Source organism: Plecotus auritus (assembly GCF_963455305.1).
Source record: "Plecotus auritus genome assembly, chromosome: 1".
NCBI classification, from domain to species: domain Eukaryota; kingdom Metazoa; phylum Chordata; class Mammalia; order Chiroptera; family Vespertilionidae; genus Plecotus; species Plecotus auritus.
The window spans coordinates 103,346,271-103,366,108 of NC_137770.1; the positions used below are offsets into that span (position 1 = coordinate 103,346,271).

General features: G+C 39.0%; 1 protein-coding gene across 4 annotated transcripts in view; it reads left to right on the top strand.

Annotated features, from left to right (window-relative positions):
* ODAD2 (outer dynein arm docking complex subunit 2) overlaps positions 1-19,838 on the top strand; it is a 225,463-nt gene that overhangs the window by 105,551 nt on the left and 100,074 nt on the right. For all 4 annotated transcript variants that reach the window (XM_080688300.1, XM_080688303.1, XM_080688301.1 and 1 more), the window contains 3 exons: positions 136-246; positions 3,549-3,703; positions 4,694-4,936. In XM_080688300.1, the coding sequence (XP_080544426.1) occupies positions 136-246; positions 3,549-3,703; positions 4,694-4,936 (509 nt within the window). The remainder of the gene's footprint in view (positions 1-135; positions 247-3,548; positions 3,704-4,693; positions 4,937-19,838) is intronic.

Consider the following 19,838-nt stretch of genomic DNA (forward strand, 5'->3'; position numbering starts at 1 on the left):
TGTTATATCAATATGTTAACCGTGGACTTGTGTATTTGCTAAGGAAGTGTATTAAGTGTAATTCTTAATAAATTTTAAATAGATACTTATGTGCATACATTATGTATACATAAATATTTAAATTCATATTACTAGGAAAACTACCGAGCTGCAATCAAAGCAGAAAGAATAATTGAAAATCTGGTAAAGAACCTAAATAGTGAGAATGAGCAGCTGCAGGAACACTGCGCCATGGCCATCTACCAGGTACAGTGGGCCCTGTGGACAGTCCTGTTGTTCTTCTCCATGTTTCTAAGCCTATAGTCTCATTCTCTGGGGATGAAACTCAGAAACCTGCATTTTTAACTAGAACCCCCAGGGATTTTCATGCATAAGAGAACCACGGTCCTATGCTAATGACAGATGCCTATATAGATCAGAGAGGAAGCTTCTCCAACATGTCTGATTATTTACAATTATATAAGACACTTGCATATCTTTATCTGCTAAAATTATTTACTTAGTGTAAAATAGCTAAATATGTGTATAGTACCTTTATATTGATTTTCATTATATCCCATTCAAATATAATGGTCTTTAGAAATTTGTCTCCTACCAAGACAAGATGGATGAATGAGTGCATGTGTGTGTGTATATTTCTGTTTTATTGGTTTACTTATTTTTTTTAATACTAGAGGCCTGGTGCACAAAATTCGTGCACGGGGGAGGGGGTTGTCCCTCAGCCCAGCCTGGACCCTCTCCAATCTGGGACCCCTCGAGGGATGTCCGACTGCCCATTTAGGCCCGATCCCAGTAGGATAAGGCCTAAACGGGCAGTCGGACATCCCTCTCACAATCCAGGACTGCTGGCTCCCAACTGCTTGCCTGCCTGCCTTTCTGATTGCCCCTAACCGCTTCTGCCTGCCAACCTGATCACCCCCTAACCACTCCCCTGCCAGCCTGATTGATGTCTAACTGCTCCCCTGCCAGCCTGTTTGCCCCTAACTGCCTTCCCCTGCAGGCCTGGTCACCCCTAACTGCCCTCCCCTGCAGGCCTGGGTCCCCTCCAACTATCCTTCCCTGCAGACCCAGTCACCCCCAACTTCCCTCCTCTGTCAGCCTGGTAACCCCTAACTGCCCTCCCCTGCAGGCCTGGTCCCTCCCAACAACCCTCCCCTGCTGGCCATCTTGTGGTGGCCATCTTGTGTCCACATGGGGGCAGGATCTTTGACCACATGGGGGTAGCCATCTTCTGTGTTGGAGTGATGGTCAATCTGCATATTACTCTTTTATTACATAGGATAGAGGCCTGGTGCATGGGTGGGGGCCAGCTGGTTTGCCCTGAAGGGTGTCCCAGATCAGGGTGGGGGTTCCCTTGGGCGTGGGGCTGCCTGGGCGAGGGGCCTGTGGTGGTTTGCAGGCTGGCCATGGCCCCCGGCGACCCAAGTGGAGGCCCTGGGATCTGAAATTTATTTATCTTCTACAATTGAAACTTTGTAGCCTGGAGCAGAGCCAAGCCTTCTGCTCCCTCCATGGCAGTAGCCATTTCTGTTGGAATTTATTTAACTGCTATAATTGAAACTTTGTAGCCTTAAGCAGAGGCCTGGGCCGGCCAGGGTGTGTGGAAAGCTTGGCTTCCTCCATTGCCGGGGAAACCTAAGCCTCCCTCCTGCTCAATCTGTGGCCGCAGCCATCTTGGTTGGGGTTAATTTAAGTACTTGATCCTGATTGGCTAGTGGGTGTGGTTAGTGGGCATGGCTTGTGGTTGTAGTGGAGTGATGGTCAATTTTTATATTACTCTTTTATTAAATAGGATTCATTATTTTTTGAGAGTTATAAATTGCATAGTACAGCAGGTCTTCAGATAACATCATTTCATTCAACATTATCTATATCAATAAAAGCCTAACATGCAAAGTGTCCCCTTGGGAGTTCAATAGCTTGCTATGACGTGTGGTGGCCACCAAGGAGTGGCGTGGAATGATGGAAGGCCCCAGTTGGCAGCCAGCAGCTGGGGAAGGGAATCCCTGGCTGGCAGCCAGCTGCTGGCAGCCAGCAGCCAGCAGCCACTAGGGACCCTACCCGTGCACGATTTCATGCATTGGGCCTCTAGTTTCATTATAATGTTGATGAAATGCTGTAGTAACTTAACTCTTATTTATATCAATTAGCCTATGGTGAAATTTGTTTCATTATGTGTTTTCACTTAAAGTCACATAACCTGTTGATGATGTTAAGTGAGGACTTACTATATTCCAAAAAACAGATTAAAATGGTAAAGGGGTAGAAAAGATGGCCCAGACAAATTAGTATATGGCTGGCTACTGGCTATGCCAGCTTCCCCCTAATCAGAATAGATTTCCTAGAGGAATGCATTTTAAAATGTGCAGTGAGAATGCACCCAAACGATAGAGTCAGAGAGGAGGTACCTGTTGATAGAGTATTGTAATAGTTTGCTTGGGCTGCCATAACAAAGTACCACAACACTGGGTGGCTTAAGCAATAGATAACTGTCACTGAAAGATAAAGGTTATCACATGATCTTTCCTCAGTGTCCTAATATCCTCTTCTTATAGAGCTACATGCCATATTGGATTAGAGTTCACTTCAATGACTTCATTTAATCTTAATTACCTCTTTAAAGACCCTATCCCCAAATATGTTCACTTTCTGACGTATGGGAGTTAGGACTTCAACTTACGAGTTTTGAGGACATGCAACCAGCTCATAACAAGGATATATAGCTTTGACAGTATATATGCCTCATAAGAATAAGCATTAAGGGTCAGTTAGAAATAGCTATTAATTTTTAAAATTGCAACTGAACCAGAATGGAAAGTCACAAATAGAAGGTAAACATGGAGGTGCCTTGTGGTGCATTACGATGAGGATTTCTTCCAGTGGCACTCACTGATGATGCATTACATATATCTGTATCATGTGGCCTCAGTGGCCTCAGAAAACAACTGTATGCTTAGGATAATAGCAAACCTATACTGAGTTAATCATTTTTGGCTCTATAACCTGAGAAGGATGATCAGTTGAGAACATCTAGGCAACACATATTTATTTCAAAGGATGACATCGGTTGCTATTGATATGACCCACTGTTCTGGGCATAGAAACGTCATTGGGGAAATGCCTCATCACTTAGATTTTGGGGGTCATTGAAGGTTTGACTGTATCCCTTCCACTGATCTATATTCTCTACTGTGTTTTTCTAAGACTCTGGGTTGCATCATTGCAGAAATGTATGTGGCATTCTAAGTTTCTAACCAACCTTTGCCTCTGTCTTGTTGGAAGCCCAGGCTATATCAGAATTGGCTTGGGAGAATTGCCCAAGTATGTAGAAACTGCTAGGCATTGCCAAAACCATGTAAAGGAAGACAGACATTGTCAGATATCTGCAAATATAGAGAAGAATTATGTTTTATTTGGAGGTGCCTTTAGAAAATTATGCTCTCTGATAAGAAGTTTCATAGCTAGTACAAATGGCAGCCTCTTTCATAATCACTGAAGTCTTGATATGCCTTACTCACTGCCAGCCTCTCACTTGACTTTTTGTGTAGTGTGCTGAAGATGAAGAAACCCGTGACCTGGTTAGGATGCATGGAGGACTTAAACCCCTGGCCAGTCTGCTCAATAACACTGACAATAAAGAACGTCTGGCCGCTGTCACAGGGGCAATATGGAAATGTTCCATCAGCAAAGAGAATGTGACCAAGTAAGAGAAGGCATTTCGTATTCTGTAATAAAAATAAGGCCACCAAAACAGTCTTGTAATTTAATTCTATTTTAAGAAAGAGTCTATAATAATACACATTTTGGACTAGGTTGGCAGAATTAATGAATTCTTAGAAATGAAAGACCCCTACTTCCCATATTTTTTGTGCCTCGGTAGGGCTCGGGTTTGCTGACATAATCTTTCAGTGAGAGTGCGCTGTTTGGCATATGGGCAGCCACTTAAACATGAAGTATCTCTCATATTTCCTGCAGAAATCTACTGAGGTTGAGAGGATGGATTTCCCACTGAATCTTTAGAGATGGAAGTGGTTCCATTCTTTGCCTTTTTATGAAGATAAACAAGATGAGTCAGCTAAATGCCAACTAACCAATTAATCTTAAACATAATAATTTTCAAATATGATTTCATTGAATTTCAAAGTATTTGTAAACTTTATGACCATTTGATTTAATTTAATGTTCAAATTCATCTCTTCATTTATTTTTAGAGTTCTCACACTCTATGATGGATGTTCTGAAGCAACTTTTCCTTATCTCAAGCATGATAATTATCTTAAACAAAAAAATCACATGTCCAATTAAACACAAAATAGACTTAATTTTCTTTGTTTATGTAAAATGGTCTCTGTAACATGAGGAAACAGCCCTTAGCATAGTGGAATCATTGCCACTCAGATTTGGAAGAAGTTGTAGTTGTTTCAAAGGCTGTATAGTACAGAGGTTAAGGGCACAGATGGGTGGATATGGATGCTAGCTTCACTATTTACCAAGCTTCAGATTAACTTTCTGAAAATGGGGACTTTAATAGTACCTACATTATAGTGTTTTTGTAAGGATGGAATGAGCATATAGTTGATGTTTAACTATTAATATTATAACTATTAATTATCATCAGAGAACTTTATACCTAAAATAATATTGTTCTCCCCTTTCTTTCCCTCCCCACCTCTTTTTCTTGTGATGAATTTAGGTTTCGGGAATACAAAGCCATTGAAACTTTAGTGGGACTTTTAACTGACCAGCCTGAAGAAGTTCTTGTGAATGTGGTAGGCGCACTGGGAGAATGTTGTCAGGAATATGAAAACCGAGTCATTGTCCGGAAATGTGGTGGCATTCAACCACTTGTGAACCTCCTCGTTGGAATAAACCAAGCTCTTCTTGTCAATGTCACAAAAGCAGTTGGTGCATGTGCAGTAGAGCCCGAAAGTATGATGTAAGTGGCCCTACAGCCTGAAAGTTTTTGTTTGAGAATGTTAGGGGAAACACATGGGTAATCATGGAATAGTGTCATCACTTAAAATTGAATGATGAAAAAGTAAAGAAAGTTTATATATAAATAACCACAAGGTTACCAAATCATGACTTATAGAACCAAATTATTCATTCCCTTGGATGAGTTGGAGGCCTGAAGCTGGGCATATCGGGAGGAGTTCAAATACCCAGTAATCAATTTCCCATGCAGAAACTTTAATCATCAAAATATTTCTTTGTGTACCAGGGAAGAATTATCTAATTACCTGAGATCCTAGATAGTTGTAGGTAGCATTCCCATTGTACTCTTCTTGCTTCAATTGAGCACCTAACAAGAGCTTTGAATAGATGAGGGGAAAAACAAAGGATATTAAGCTATGATCTTGGTCCTTGAGCAAATATTGTCTAATTAGGAAGACTTAAATATGGTACAATTTAAGAACAATAGCAAGATTATATATCCAGAAAAGGAGAAACCCATATGAGTTAATGTTATTGTATTAGGGTTCCCCAGAGAATCAGAACCAACAGTGTGTGTGTGTGTGTGTGTGTGTGTGTGTGTGTGTGTGTGTGTGTGTGTAAAGAGAAAAAGAGATGGGGAGGAGACTGATTGGGAGATTGAGATTGATTTACTTTAAGGAATTGGCTCATGTGATTGTGGAGGCTTGGCAAGTCCAAATTCTGATGGAGTAGGCTAGCAGCAGCTGGCTGGAGAATCAGGAAAGAGTTGCAGTTTGAATTCAAAGTCAGTCTTCTGGCAGAATTTCTTCTTGCTCAGGAAGGTTAGTCTTTGTTTTATTAAAGCCATCAACTGATTAGATGAGGCTCACTGATTATGGATGATAATCTGTTTTACTCAAGGTCTACCAATCTAATGTTAATCTGATCCCTAAAAACACCTTCACAGAAATATACAGAATAATGTTTGGCTAAATATCTGGGCATCCCTTAGCCCAGTCAAGTTGACACATAAAAATGAGCCATCCTAAATCCACCCTTTGTCAACTCGGCACCCATACACGCATCTTAAATCATACTTAATCGCTATGTAAATACGATAATAAGGTTATACTTCTGCCTAATTATCTTGTATACAACTAAAATTTGCTAATGATTTCCCCAGAAGAGGAAACAAAGTCATTGGGCGATGCTTACTCTTATTGATATCCTGTAACTTAAATATTGTGATGTAAAGTTAGCAATACTTAAAAACTATGATATAAAGTCAATACATCTCATGTTACATGACAAGACGATAAGAGAGGGCAGAAAACAAAGATACACACATACACATTTATAACAAAATAGGAAGGAATACTCTGATAATTACAGTCCTCGTTTCTATAACTGGTCACATGGCTGTCACTGGTATTTGTAATAACCTTCTTTCACTACTCATTCTGTATTCCCTTAGCCTCAGCTAGAACTTCAGTTCATTGTGGTTATTTACCTGGTGGGGTGACTTCATTCTTGAAGGTCTGGGCCATTTACTAGTCCTGCCTGGATTGGGTTTGTTGTGGTTTCTATTGACTTTAATCACAGGGTATGGTAATACTAAGAGATAATTTAAGGGACTTCCTGTATTCCAGACATATTCATCCTTACACCTTTTGTGGAGTAGCAGTCCAATTTCCCCTTGGTAATCAGGATCAATTACCCCAGCTAGCATAGTAACTCTCTTCTTTGCCTGTTGATTTAGAGGCATGAGAAGCCAAAGTGGCAGTCTTAACTTCCAGTTCAGTGGCATCATTATTGCGTCTCCTGGTGAAAACATTCTTCCCTTTGGAACTAAGTAAACAGTTATATTTATTGATTTTTCAGTTGAGTCCATTCAAGAAAAGGCCAGAGAAAACAAGGATGCACATTTTTTTTTTGAATTTTAATATTCTTTAAGGAACCTAGATTTTGAAGCAACAAAATGTAATGAAAGAAAAAGAATGACTCAGTGATAAACAACAGGCTTCAAGGACATTTTGATTGAGTTGGGATGACAGACAAGTAATTTTAAAATAGAGTAAAAAATGAGATGGCAGTAAATACATATTTTTTTGGTAAATATACAAAACGATTTTGTGGAATTTTATGAGGCTTGACTTCTGTGTAATGTATGGGGACTACAATAAAGAGCAAAAGTAGAAAAAAAATCATTTTACCCCAAACAAGGAAATGGTCAAAACTCTAAATCTTAAATGTGAAAACATATCTTAAATGTGAAAACATCAGCAAAATGTTGTGAATTATTAGCCTGTGTGTAATAGACTGACAGCTAACACGTACCTCTTCAGATTGCAAGCTTTTCCCCCAAGTAAGTGTCATGGTCATGAGATGCATAGCCGACATTTGTTTCATAGAGAGCAGAGATAAGAGGAGTGAATGGGTTTTGGAAGAAGTGAGGAATTTCCCATCAGAGACCTAGTTTTGCAATATAAAACATCATAGCTCTGTAGTATAATTTGAAGTCAGTCAGTGTGATACCTCCAGCTATGTTCTTTTTTTTCCCCTCAGGATTGTTTTGGCTATACTTTTGTGGTTTCATAAAAAACTGGTGATTTTTGCTCTATTTCTTTAAAAAATGACATTGGGGTTTTGATGGTGATTACATTAAGTCTGTATATTGCTTTGGGTAGTATGGCTGTTTTAACTATGGTGATTCTTCCAATCCATGAACACATCATATTTTTCCATTTTGTTGTGTCTTTTCAACCTCTTTTTATAATGATTTGTAGTTTGATTGATTTGCATATGTTGAACCATCCTTATGCCCCTGGAATGAACCCCACTTGATCATGATGTATTATTTTTTGATGTATTATTGTATTTGATTTGCTAACATTTTGTTTATAATTTTTGCATCTATATTCATCAGAGATATTGGCCTATAGTTTTCTTGCCCAGAAAATGTGGCTCAGTGGTTGAGTATTGACCATGAACCAGGAAATCACGGTTCAATTCCCAGTGAGGGCACATGCCTGGGGAGGCTGCGTCACTGGGCCTTACAGGACAACTACTACACGAGGCCACTATACTAAGTCTGGGAGACATAGCAGCTCTACCTAGTACATAGAAACAGCCAAAATGTGGAGACAAAGAAACAAGTCCCAAATGAAAGAACAGGAGAAATCTCCAAAAAAAAAGAACTAAATGAAATGGAAGCAGTCAAACTGCCAGATACAGAGTTCAAAACAATGGTTATAAGAATGTTCCAGGAACTTAATGAGAAGTTCAGTGGTGAAAAAGCCATAGAAACCATAAAAATGAACCAGGCAGAAATGAAGGATACACTAACTGAAATGAAGAATAATTTATAGGGAATCAACTATAGAGTAGATGAAGCTGAGGATCAATTTAGCAATTTGGAATATAAGGAAGAAAAAATACCCCATCAGAACAGCAAAAAGAAAAAATGATTTAAAAAATGAGAATAGTGTAAGGAGCCACTGGGAAAACTTCAAGCATACCAACATTCACATCATAGGGGTGCTAGAAGGAGAAGAGAGAGAGCAGGAAATTAAAAACCTATTTGGAAAACATAATGACAGAAAACTTTCCTAACTTGGTGAAGGAAATAGACATAACAAGTCCAGGAAGTGCAGTGAGTCCCAAACAAGATGAAATCAAAGGCCCATACCAAGTCACATCACAATTAAAATGCAAAAGAATAAAGACAAAGAGAGAATCTTAAAAGCAGCAAGAGAAAAGCAGTTATTTGTCTACAAGGGAGCTCCCATCAGACTGCCAGCTGATTTCTCAACAGAAACTTTGCAGGCCAGAATGGAGTGGCAAGAAATATTCAAAGTGATGGAAAGCAATGATCTACAACCAAAATCACTCTACCCAGCATAACTATCATTTAGAATCAAAGGACAGATAAAGAGCTTCCAAGACAAGAAAATGCTAACAAATTTCATCACCACCAAACCTGTATTGCCAGAAATGTTAAAGAGTATTCTTTAAGAAGAAGAAAATAAAAGATAAAAAACATGAACAATAGCCCTGACTGGTTTGGCTCAGTGGTTAGAGTGCTGGCCCATGGACTGAAGGCCTCGATTCTGGTTAAGGCCACATGCCTTGGTTGCAGGCTCGATCCCTGGCCCTGGAGGCAACCAGTCAATGTGTCTCACATCAATGTTTCTCTCTCTCTCTCTGTCTCTCCCCCTCCTTTCCACTCTCTCTCAAAAAAAAAAAAAAAAAAAAAAGGAAAAATATCCTTGGATGAGGTTTAACAAAAATAATAATAAAATAAAATGTGTTAATTTAAAACAAAATATGAACAATAAAATGTCAATAAATACATATTTGTAACAATTGAATCTAAAAAACAAAGCCCTGGCCAGCATTTCTCAGACACAACTGAACTCAGCAGGGTGGGGCCACAGAGTGGAGGGCAGACCTAGTGATTCAACAGGTGGGGAAGAGGTGCTGCCTGTGTGCTTGAGGTGGGGAAGAATGGTCCCCTTTCCAAAGCTACACAGATCAATCACTATCTGAGTCTCCTCAGAGAGCTTCTCCAGAAAAAGAACTCCCCAAAGGTCCTTGCTGGGTGTAGCCAGGAGACCTCTCTGCAGGACCTGAGCATGGCAGAGTAGTATCACCAGTAGTTGGAGGATCAGTCAGCGCACTCCCTAGGCTAGTGCTGTAACATTAGGAATGCTGGACCCTGGGAAGGTGGTGTCTGGGTCTCTAGCAAACTCTTTTCTCTCCCAGGCAGACTGAATCCCCCTCTGATTTTCACCACTAGATGCTGTGCGGGTTCCTCTTGTCTCTGTTGCTGTGGGTTGGGGATCCACGTTTGGGGTTGAGACCCTGCACTCCTGGGGGAAGGAAGTTTTGCAGCTGAAATAGCCCTCCAGCTTCTCAGCTGCTTCACATGGGAGTGGGGGCCAGCCCTTTCCCCATCTCTGCCCTTCTTATCAGTCTCTATGTGACCTCTGTAAATCCTTGGTGAAAATATTTCAGTTCAGCTAGCCTTCAGTTGTTTATTCATGTTGATTGCTTTATAAGTTAGGTGTAAATCCAGTTTGGGTCTGGGAGCAGGTGAGTATAGCTTCTCCCTACTCTGCAGCCATCTTGGAATGCTTGCCCATTTTTTAGTCTAGTTTATTTTAATTGAGTTATATGAATTCCTTCTATATTTTGATTATTAACTCCTTGTCAGAAATATGGTTTGCAGGTATTTTCTCCCATTCCATAGATTGCCTCTTCATTTTGTCAGTTGTTTCCTTTGCTATGCAAAGGCACATGTGGATACACAGTGAAGCTATTTTTTTGTAAATACTCAGAGGACAGCCTTGCTAGATATAAAATCCTTGGTTATCACATTCTTTCATTAACTTAAAAAAATGCTGCTTCATTGTTGCCTTGTTTCGTACCTTTTTTTAAAGTCTAATGCTAGTCTGATTCTTTTGTCTTTGTAAAGTATTTGATTTTTACATCTGAAGGCCTTGAAGATTTTTTCTTTATTTTTATATTCTAATACTTTTATTATGTTTATTTCAGAGTTGATTGCTAACTATTTAGTTAAATGGAATTATAGTTCATAAAGGAAAGTCAGGATAAATGCTTTCTTCCTCCTTTTGAAAAAAAAAAATCAATTTTAAAATATATGAGTTGTCAGGAACCCTATAGGAGCTTCGATAATAAGGACTTTCTGGATTTGTTATGAACTTGTGGATCTTCATGGTTTACTTCAGTCTCTACTGTTTTTTTATTCAAAACTAGAGGCCTGGTGCACAAATTTGTGCACATTGAAAGGAAATTAATTAGAAGAAATATTTTAATATCCTATTCGCCCTTTCTCTATAATAAAAGTGTCAACCATATTCATGATTGACAATGACAGATTGAAACACACACATGTGATTGGCGCTAGTGAGAGCTTTATATGTATCATGCATACATGAAAATTTAAAAATTTTAGTTGTGAATTCCTATGACATCTATACCTACTTTCAAATTATTTAGAAAACAATGAACACATACATTGATAAATGACACAAATATATTTAATTTTGAGGGTTGTATCTACTGGTTATTTTGCTATTTTAAAAAAATCTTAATTATGTTTGAAATTTTCCATAATGAGAAGGAAGAAAAATTAAGACAGAAAATAAAAGTGTTTTACTCTTGATAGACTGGCAAAATTAAGATAGTAGCTGATGCTGGCAACTGGTATTCTCATGATCTGTTTATAGGAATCAAATGGACATAATTTTTATGGAGCACAGTCTATTGATATGTATTAAATTTAAAATACATAAAATCCTAACAAGCAATTTCATTTCTAAATATTTGTCTTAACTCAATAATTAGTGCATTGCAAAAAGATGCAAGGATGGCCTTTGCAATGTTATTTTTAAATTTTTAATTCAGTTTATTGGGATGACATTGGTTAATAAAATTTTGTAGGTTTCAAGTGTACAAGTCTAAAATACATTACCTGCCCCGCCTAGCTGGTTTGGATCAGTGGGTAGACTGTCGACCTGTGAACTGAAGGGTTCTGGGTTCGATTCTGGTCAAGGGCACATGCCCAGATTGTGGGCTCGACTCCCAGTAGGGGGTATGCAGGAGGCAGCTGATCAATGATTTTCTCTCGTCATTGATGTTTCTATCTTGTTCTCCCTTCCCCTTCCTCTCTGAAATCTATAATATATATATATACATTATCTGTATTTTGCATTAAATATGGAAGTTCCTTTAAAAATTAAGATTTTTTTGGATATATGGATATCTACCTGAAAAATTTGAAAACTTCTATTCATAAAGATAAATGTACCCTTTGTTCATTGCAATAATTATTTATGGTGGCCAAGACATGGAATTGTTCTTTTTATTCCATTATTATATAAGACTAGAAAAAAGCTAATTTCTATCAATAAAGGATCTATTAAATGTATTATGATGCATTAATACAGTACCATCTAGCCATGTAAAAATGGTTAATATAAATCTGCATTTATTGCATTCATTGATACAGAGGAAGATTTATTACATATATTGAATTAAAAAGGCAGATTATGGCCCTGGTTAGTGTTGTTCAGTTGGTTGAAGCATTTTCTGGTATACTAAAAAGTGGCAGGTTTAATCCTCAGTCAGGGCACATGTGAGAGGCAACTGATCGATGTTTCTCTGTCACATTTCTCTCTCCCCCCCAAAAAAAGTATATATTTTTAAAGGCAGATTATGAAACACCACATTTATATAGGATAATCCCATAATGTGTGTATCCACATATTTGCTTCGAAAAAAGTCTTTAAAAAAGATGATCATATTTGCTACAAAAGTCTTTAAAAAGATGATCACAGAGACCATGGGACTGGGAAAATTTGGGTGATTTAAAAAATTCTCTTCATTATAACTTTTGTATTACAGTTGACCCTGAATAATGTGGTGATGAGGGCCACCAACCCCCCATGTAGTCAAAAATCCACATGTAACTTGACTCCCAAACGTTTATTCATAGCCTACTGTTGAGACTGGAAGCCTTACTGATAACGTAAAAATATGTTAATCAATACATATTTTGTATGTTCTATGTACAGTATACTGTTTTTAGAATAAAGTAAGCTAGAGAAAGGAAAATGTTATTAAAATCATAAGGAAGAGAAAATACATTTATGACAGATATATACACTATAGGTTTACAGTTGTAGGCAAAACAGTTTATTTTTGTATTATTTATTAACTAGCAGCATGGTGCACAAAATTTGTGAATGGAAGGGGGATTCCCTCAGCCCATCCTGCAACCTCTCCAATCAGGGACCCCTGGGGGGATGTGTGACTGCCCTGGGGGATCGGGCCTAAACCGGCAGTTGGACATCCCTCTTGCAATCTGGGACCGCTGGCTCCTAACCCCTCACCTGCCTGCCTGCCTCATCACCCCAAACTGCCTCTGCCTGCCTGCCTGATCGCCCCCAACTGCCATCCCCTGCCAGCCTGGTTGTCCCCAACTGCCCTCCCCTTCTGGCCTGATCTCGCCCCCATCTACCCTACCCTGCCTGCTTAGTTGCCCCCAACTGCCCTCTCCTGCCGGCCTGATCTCACACCCAATGGCCCTCCCCTGCTGGCCTGATCTTGCCCTCAACTGCCCTCCCCTCCCAGCCTGATCTTGCCCCCAACTGCCCTCCTCTGCTGGCCAATTTGTTTCTGATTGGTCAATTTCTATGCTAGTCAGCGTCTAAAGCTCCACCTCCTAGGCAGCCATTGGCTCCTCATACTTCACCCAGATTTGGTTCTGATTGGTCGGTTTCTATGCCAGTCAGCATCAAAAGTTCCGCCTCCTAGGCAGCCATTGGCTCCTCACGGTTGACCCAGATTTGGTTCTGATTGGTTAGTTTCTATGCCAGTCAGTGTCAAGAGCTCTGCCTCCTGGGCAGCCATTGGTTTCTCACCCTTCACCCAAATTTGGTTCTGATTGGTCAGTTTCTATGCCAGTCAGTGTCTCTAGGCCTATCAACGTGGCCTGATCAGAAAGGCAGGGCTGATCAGCAGCCCTGGTGGAGGCCTGGAGAGAAATGGAGGCACAGCTCCTGACCAGACTGGGAGAGAAAGAGAGGGGCAAGTGCTGATCAAAAGTTGCCACAGAGGCAGCAGATCAGTCCCTGCTTCTCTCTTCAGGCCTCTCTCTGGACCTGATTCACAGCCCCCTTAGCAGACAGTGCTGGGGCACTGGGCCTGCAGCGGAAGCAGTCAGCACTGGGTTGCCATGGCTGGACTGACTTCCGGTTGGTGGAGCCTTGGTCCTTACCAGTTATATTAGGATTATTATATTATTTTCCATATGAATAACTGTAAACATACTTTTGCTCCACCCTGTACTTATTGAAAAAAATCCATGTATGGGTGGACTTGAACAGTTTAAATACTGTGTTGTTCAAGGGTCAACTATACTTCAATTTTATACCTGAGAATTTATTAGATTATAATTATGGAGAAAACTGGTGCTTTTAAATGATATGAATAGCATTCATGATAATATATAAATGAAAAAATCAACAAGAAACCAACTCATATTTACTATATGACCTCACTGAAGCCCTTCCTTGTTTTGTTAGTATTTACTGATATTGGAGAAAATTAGGAATGCAAGTTGCTTCTGTAGTTTTGTTACAACCTGAACCCTGCAATTGTATATACTCCTGATTTTTAAATGAACCCTGGGCGTCCCGAATAAGAATCCTTTATGTTCTATTCACCTGTTTTCACAACAGAGCCTTCCAGGCCTGTCCTGTATAACTCTGCACAATCATCCCTCTTCCCCAAGCATACCACCCCAGTGCTGAAACTCCACCATGCTCAATGCATACCTGCTGGCCATTTCATGATTCCATTTCAGGTTCCTCCTCAGCTTCATATACCCTTTCCTCTGTCCATTCACCTTCCTGGCTGGAAATACACTGTTTACTTCCCATAGACTCTAACTATATTATTTAGATATTCCTGATGTAGTTGAGATAGTGATTTAAATTGAAGATTAAAATGTGGGTTTCTTGAAATATTCTAATCAAGAATGTATGCTAAATCTTTGTTACCTAAATAAGGACAAATTATTTCATAGACTACATGGACTGCCAGTGCAAGTTTACTTTATTGAATTCCAACAAAATCAACTAGATTGTCTTTTCTATCTGTACTGGTAACATGGTGCCCATGCACACTCAAGTGAGGATATATGCCTGGATAAAAATCAGAATTTTTAGCTCAATAATTTATAGTATATTTCTAATATATATTAGTAAATTTATAGTATTCTCTAAATAAAACTTGACTTAGTCTGATTATTGGATATAGATAGAACCACAGAAGGTTATTTGTATATTTGTCAACCTCTGAAATGAAACTAATATTAATTGAGTATCTCATTATTCTATTGCATATCTCATTATATGATGGGTATTAATATCCTTATTTTAATGATGAGGAAACTCAAGTTTCAGGAAATGAAATATTTTTTTAATATCATGGTTATAAGTAGTAGTTCTGGGATTTGATACATGGCTATATAATTATCTAGTTTATTCTCTTTCAATAATACCAGTAGGCAGGTGCTGACTATGCTTACATTGATTCCTATGTCTGTTTTGTTATTTTGAAGAGTGCTCATTAAATCACAGTCATAAAGCACCCCCCCCAATCTAGGTAAAAATGTAAAGTTATACAATAATTTTAATTGTCTATTTTGGAAGTTTATTTTACTATTACAAATATTTAGGGATGTTTATAGTGGCATCAGACCATTTTTACAAAGTTATTCTTCTACCTCCATAAGGGGTAGGTGCCTTATCATTGGGGTGACCATAAATATTAACATATGTGTTGGTACAGTTTGCTCTCTGTTTTAGGCAAACTTCCTCAGCTGCCTTTAATGCATTCATCAAAATCATGTGCCTTTTTTTTATAGAGGAAAGAAAGGATAAATTATTTTTTGTTTATACAACCAACATATTATACAGAGTTGGTTAAACCACTCTACATGCTTCCTCATTGTATAAAAGAAGTGTTAGAGTACATGTTCTCTAGGCTCCAACACTAATATTTGATGAATGTGAGGTTGACCGAACAACTTTCATTTAATATTTATTAATAATGACTAATTCTCTGTGCCAGGGACTGCATTAGGTGCTGGAATACTGTTTTTCCTAGCCTCATGGCTGGCTCTTTCACCCACAGTGTAATTGCTCAAATGTCACTGTTTCATTGACAGTGTCTCCTTGCACTTTCTACTCTCTGTTCTTCATCTCTATTATATTTTTCTCCAGTCACTTTTCAACATTTCATATAATATATAGATTTCTCTTTTATTTTATATTTTTCCCCAAAATAATATTAGCTCCATGAGAATAAGAATTTCTGTTTGCCTTCATGATGGAAAAAAAAAAATCCTCGGTGCCTCAAAAACTGCTTGGCACATGGTAGTCACTCTTAATATTTACTGTAGGACAATGATTTTTCTGAGAAAAAGGTTCTAGAGCTTTTCTAATCGTATTGCTTACACAACTATAAAAGGATAGACTATCATCCTGCGTTAGCAACGTTGAGGAATTCTGGAACATACCTCCAGAGGCTGGCACATTCACATCTTTTCTCCAAAGTTGGCCTGCCATAGCTTCTTTAAAATAATATATATATATATATATGCCTAAGTGACCAGCTGACCATCCGGTAGCTATGATGTACACTGACCATCAGGGGGAAGATGCTCAATGCAGGAGTGGAAACCACAGGCATGGAAACATGGAACAGACTGATGAATCTCAGAGGGAGGGGGAAGGGCAGGAAGAGATTAACCAAAGATGTTATATGCATACTAGAGGCCCCGTGCACAGATTCGTGCACCAGTGGGGTCCCTCAGCCTGGCCTGCATCTGGGACCTCTCAGGGGATATTGGAGAGCCACAGGCAGAAACTGGCTCTCCAATATCCCCTGAGGGGTCCCAGGTGAAGGCCAGGCTGAGGGATCCTACTGGTGCACAAATCCATGCACTGGGCCTCTAGTAGAGATATAAACATAAAATGGTCTCTTTATCTCCCTTACTAGACTATAGTTTCCTGAAGGACAATTAAAATCCTTATTTCTTGCTTGACAGGTGTTGCTAAGTGGTTGAGCATCAGCATATGAACCAGGAGTTCACGGTTTGATTCCTGGTTAGGGCACAGGCTGGGGTTGCAGGCTCGATCCCCAATAGGGCCAATCAATGGTTCTCTCTCATCATTGATGTTTCTGTCTCTTCCTCTCCCTTTCTCTCTGAAATAAATAAAAACTATATTTTAAAAAATTCTCATTACTTACAGATTCTATATTTGTGAATTTGTATCCCTCCTAAAATTTGTTTGTAGCCCACAAATCAATGCTTGGCCTGCTTTTGCCGTCAATAGTGGACATGTGCAGAAAAGTGAAAAATTTGAGTTGCCTAATGAGCATGCTTCCAGCTGAGGTTGAACAAAGGCATGTTCTCCCTTCTTGTTTCAGCTCATATTGTTAGCATGTGTACTTTTCACAGTCTATTTAGTGTCATGCTTTTCACAGTTTTGTGCTTTAAGCGAGTGATTTTGTTTAAAATGGTCCCCGTACTGTAGGAGCTCCAACCCAGGAAGCGCCATGCTGTTCTTTGCTAGTCCAAAAAAACCATATGGGGGGACCAGAGGGGACAGACGTAGCCTTTGTTACTTACATCTGGGGCAGACCTCATGGTGACCAGTTTGGTGAGTTTCCACACTAGGCTAGGGGAGGCTATGGGGCTTATCTAGCAGAGGGGAGAGGGAGAGGGAGGAAGCCGTGCTGGGAAAGGCCTGCGTGCAGGCCAAGGACAGAGTCTGTTGAGGCTTGTTAGCTGTCAAGGACATGGGAAACACTCTATAAGCTGCTCTGCTCCTGTGGCTGCTGGCCAGGAAGACACTGTTCTACTGACTGGGAGAAGGGATTGGGCTATATCTTCGCTTGATACTGCACTACAGCCCCTAAGCAGAGTGCTGCAGAGCAGTCTTTTCTAGTATTCTTAAATGCAGGAAGGCTGTGATGTGCCTGACAGAAAACGTGTGCTCAATAAGCTTCACAGTGCTGTTGGCCATGGGTTCAATGTTAATGAATCAACCACACATATTCAATAAGGTGCTTTTAAACAGAAACACACATAAAACAAGGTTACATATTGATCAGTTGATGAAAATGTTCTGGCCAGAGGCTTTCAGGAACTACATTTTCTATTTCCCCTAGGAGCAATGGCTCAGTCTTCACTAGTTCACTGTGTGCAGTGACTTATAGAATGTAACTACTGCAAGTAATGAGAACTGACTGTATCTGCCATTGTGCTATGCTTAGCACTTAGTGTTTAATAGATGTCCCAAGAGGATTATGAGCAAATGCCTTCAATAGAGGGAACTGAAAGGAATAAACCAACTCTTTGGAAATGTTAAATATTGGAGTTCAGGAATTGGGGTTTTAATACCATGCAGGCAATGGGAAGCTGTTGGAGACTTTCTCCTGGAGTGATCTTTAGGTGTTGATTGAATGTGCTAGAATTCAGTGGTTCTCAACCTTTCTAATGCCGCGACCCTTTAATACAGTTCCTCATGTTGTGGTGACCCCCAACCATAAAATTATTTTCGTTGCTACTTCATAACTGTAATTTTGCTACTGTTAATGAATGGTAATGTAAATATCTGTGTTTTCCGATGGTCTTAGGCGACCCTGCTAGCGGTTCTCAACCTGCAGGGTCGTGGCATTAGAAAGGTTGAGAACTACTGTGCTAGATGATGTGATGAACAGAATGAATAACCCTGGAGCCCTGCTCTCGAGGAGTACTGCAGAAGCTCTGAGGGGCCCTTATGAAGATAAATTTCCCAGGAATTTATAGGATGGATTAGAACTGAGAGAAATGAAAGCACAAAACCAAGTGTTGTAGCTACTGCAGCAATCCCAATATGAGGTAGTAAAGACCAGAACTAGGGTGTTGCAGGGAGAACAGAGGAATGTGGTATAGGTACTCAAGTTATTGTGAAGTGAACAGCAGTCAATGACTAGGTACAGAAGAAGATGAGAGTGGGACAAAATTAAACTCGTTTGTTTTAATTTTGCCCCTGGCTTTGTTAGTTGCTGTTTGAAAATGTTTTCAGAAAATGTTTTCATCCTCTAAAGTTATTACTTTGTAATGTACTGAGTTCTTTTAAGACATTAGCAATGGGGTCATAGTCCTCATCTTTTATAACTAACAAGCTGATGAATTGTTCGGGGTTTGGGGCTGAGAGCTGGGGATAATGGATATAATTTTACAATTGATAGTGAATTTTTATAGTTAATTATGAAATTTTGCCTAGCGGGATGGAGGGAGTCCAGAATTGAGTTATCCTTTTTGTTTTAAACTAAAAATGTGTGCCATCCAAGTGATTTCTGCACTAATGATAAGTTATATCCAGCATTGTATACATAAATGTCACTAATGCAAATTTTACTCCTATATTCTGAGAGAGTAAGAGATCAGTCATTCATTGAGAAATGTGTGTGAAAAAATACAGAGACCTGTATTTTTATGCCACTGAAAACCGCATTAATTCTGTTTTCAGTGGCATATATAAAGTAGTAAGCTTTTTAAGTTTGTAAAGTAAATCCTTCATTGTAAAGTGCTCAGTATCTTTCTTTACAGTTTCCATCAACTGAGAAATAAAACTTTGTTTTCACTCAGCATGATATTAGAAAGCTTTAGGTTTGGAAAGCTATTTAGTTAAACTTTAAATACTTTCTCAATGCACTTTTTAAAATTAAAACTTATCTTTTAAAAAAACAGTTTATATCTTAGTATAAGTTATTTGCATTACCAGTTGTTTTATATGGTCATGCGAAAATGACTTCCTACTTGGAATCTTTGAAATAATACTTTTTATCTGGTAAATTCATCTCAGATAATCAAGAAATGTAGATGTTTTTATGTTGATTTTTAAGAAAGAATTTGTATAGCATTTTAAACCAGTAGTATTTATTCTATCTGTGTCTAAATACCACATGTGTTAAACACTGCTTGAGATTAAAAATTAGAGGAATTTTTATGTTCTTTATATTTTCTCATCTGCTTGTTTAGCGTATCTGTCTGAACAAAGCTGTGTTTGTAAAGTATATTAAGTTTTGTTTAGCCTTCTTCTCAACTGCAAGTACTCCATGAACCTTAATTCGAGGTTCTGCTCCCTGGACTGATTGATACATAAACAGAAGACAGATGGTGTAGAGATGACTCTGATGATAATTCATTTTTTAGCTAGTCATGAAGATATTTTGATTACAGAGTATTAAGTAATTATAACACAGTTTGCAATGTTAGTCTTGCCAAAGAAGGGAGCACATGGAAAACAAGTTACATGTTATTCATGCCCAACAAAGGA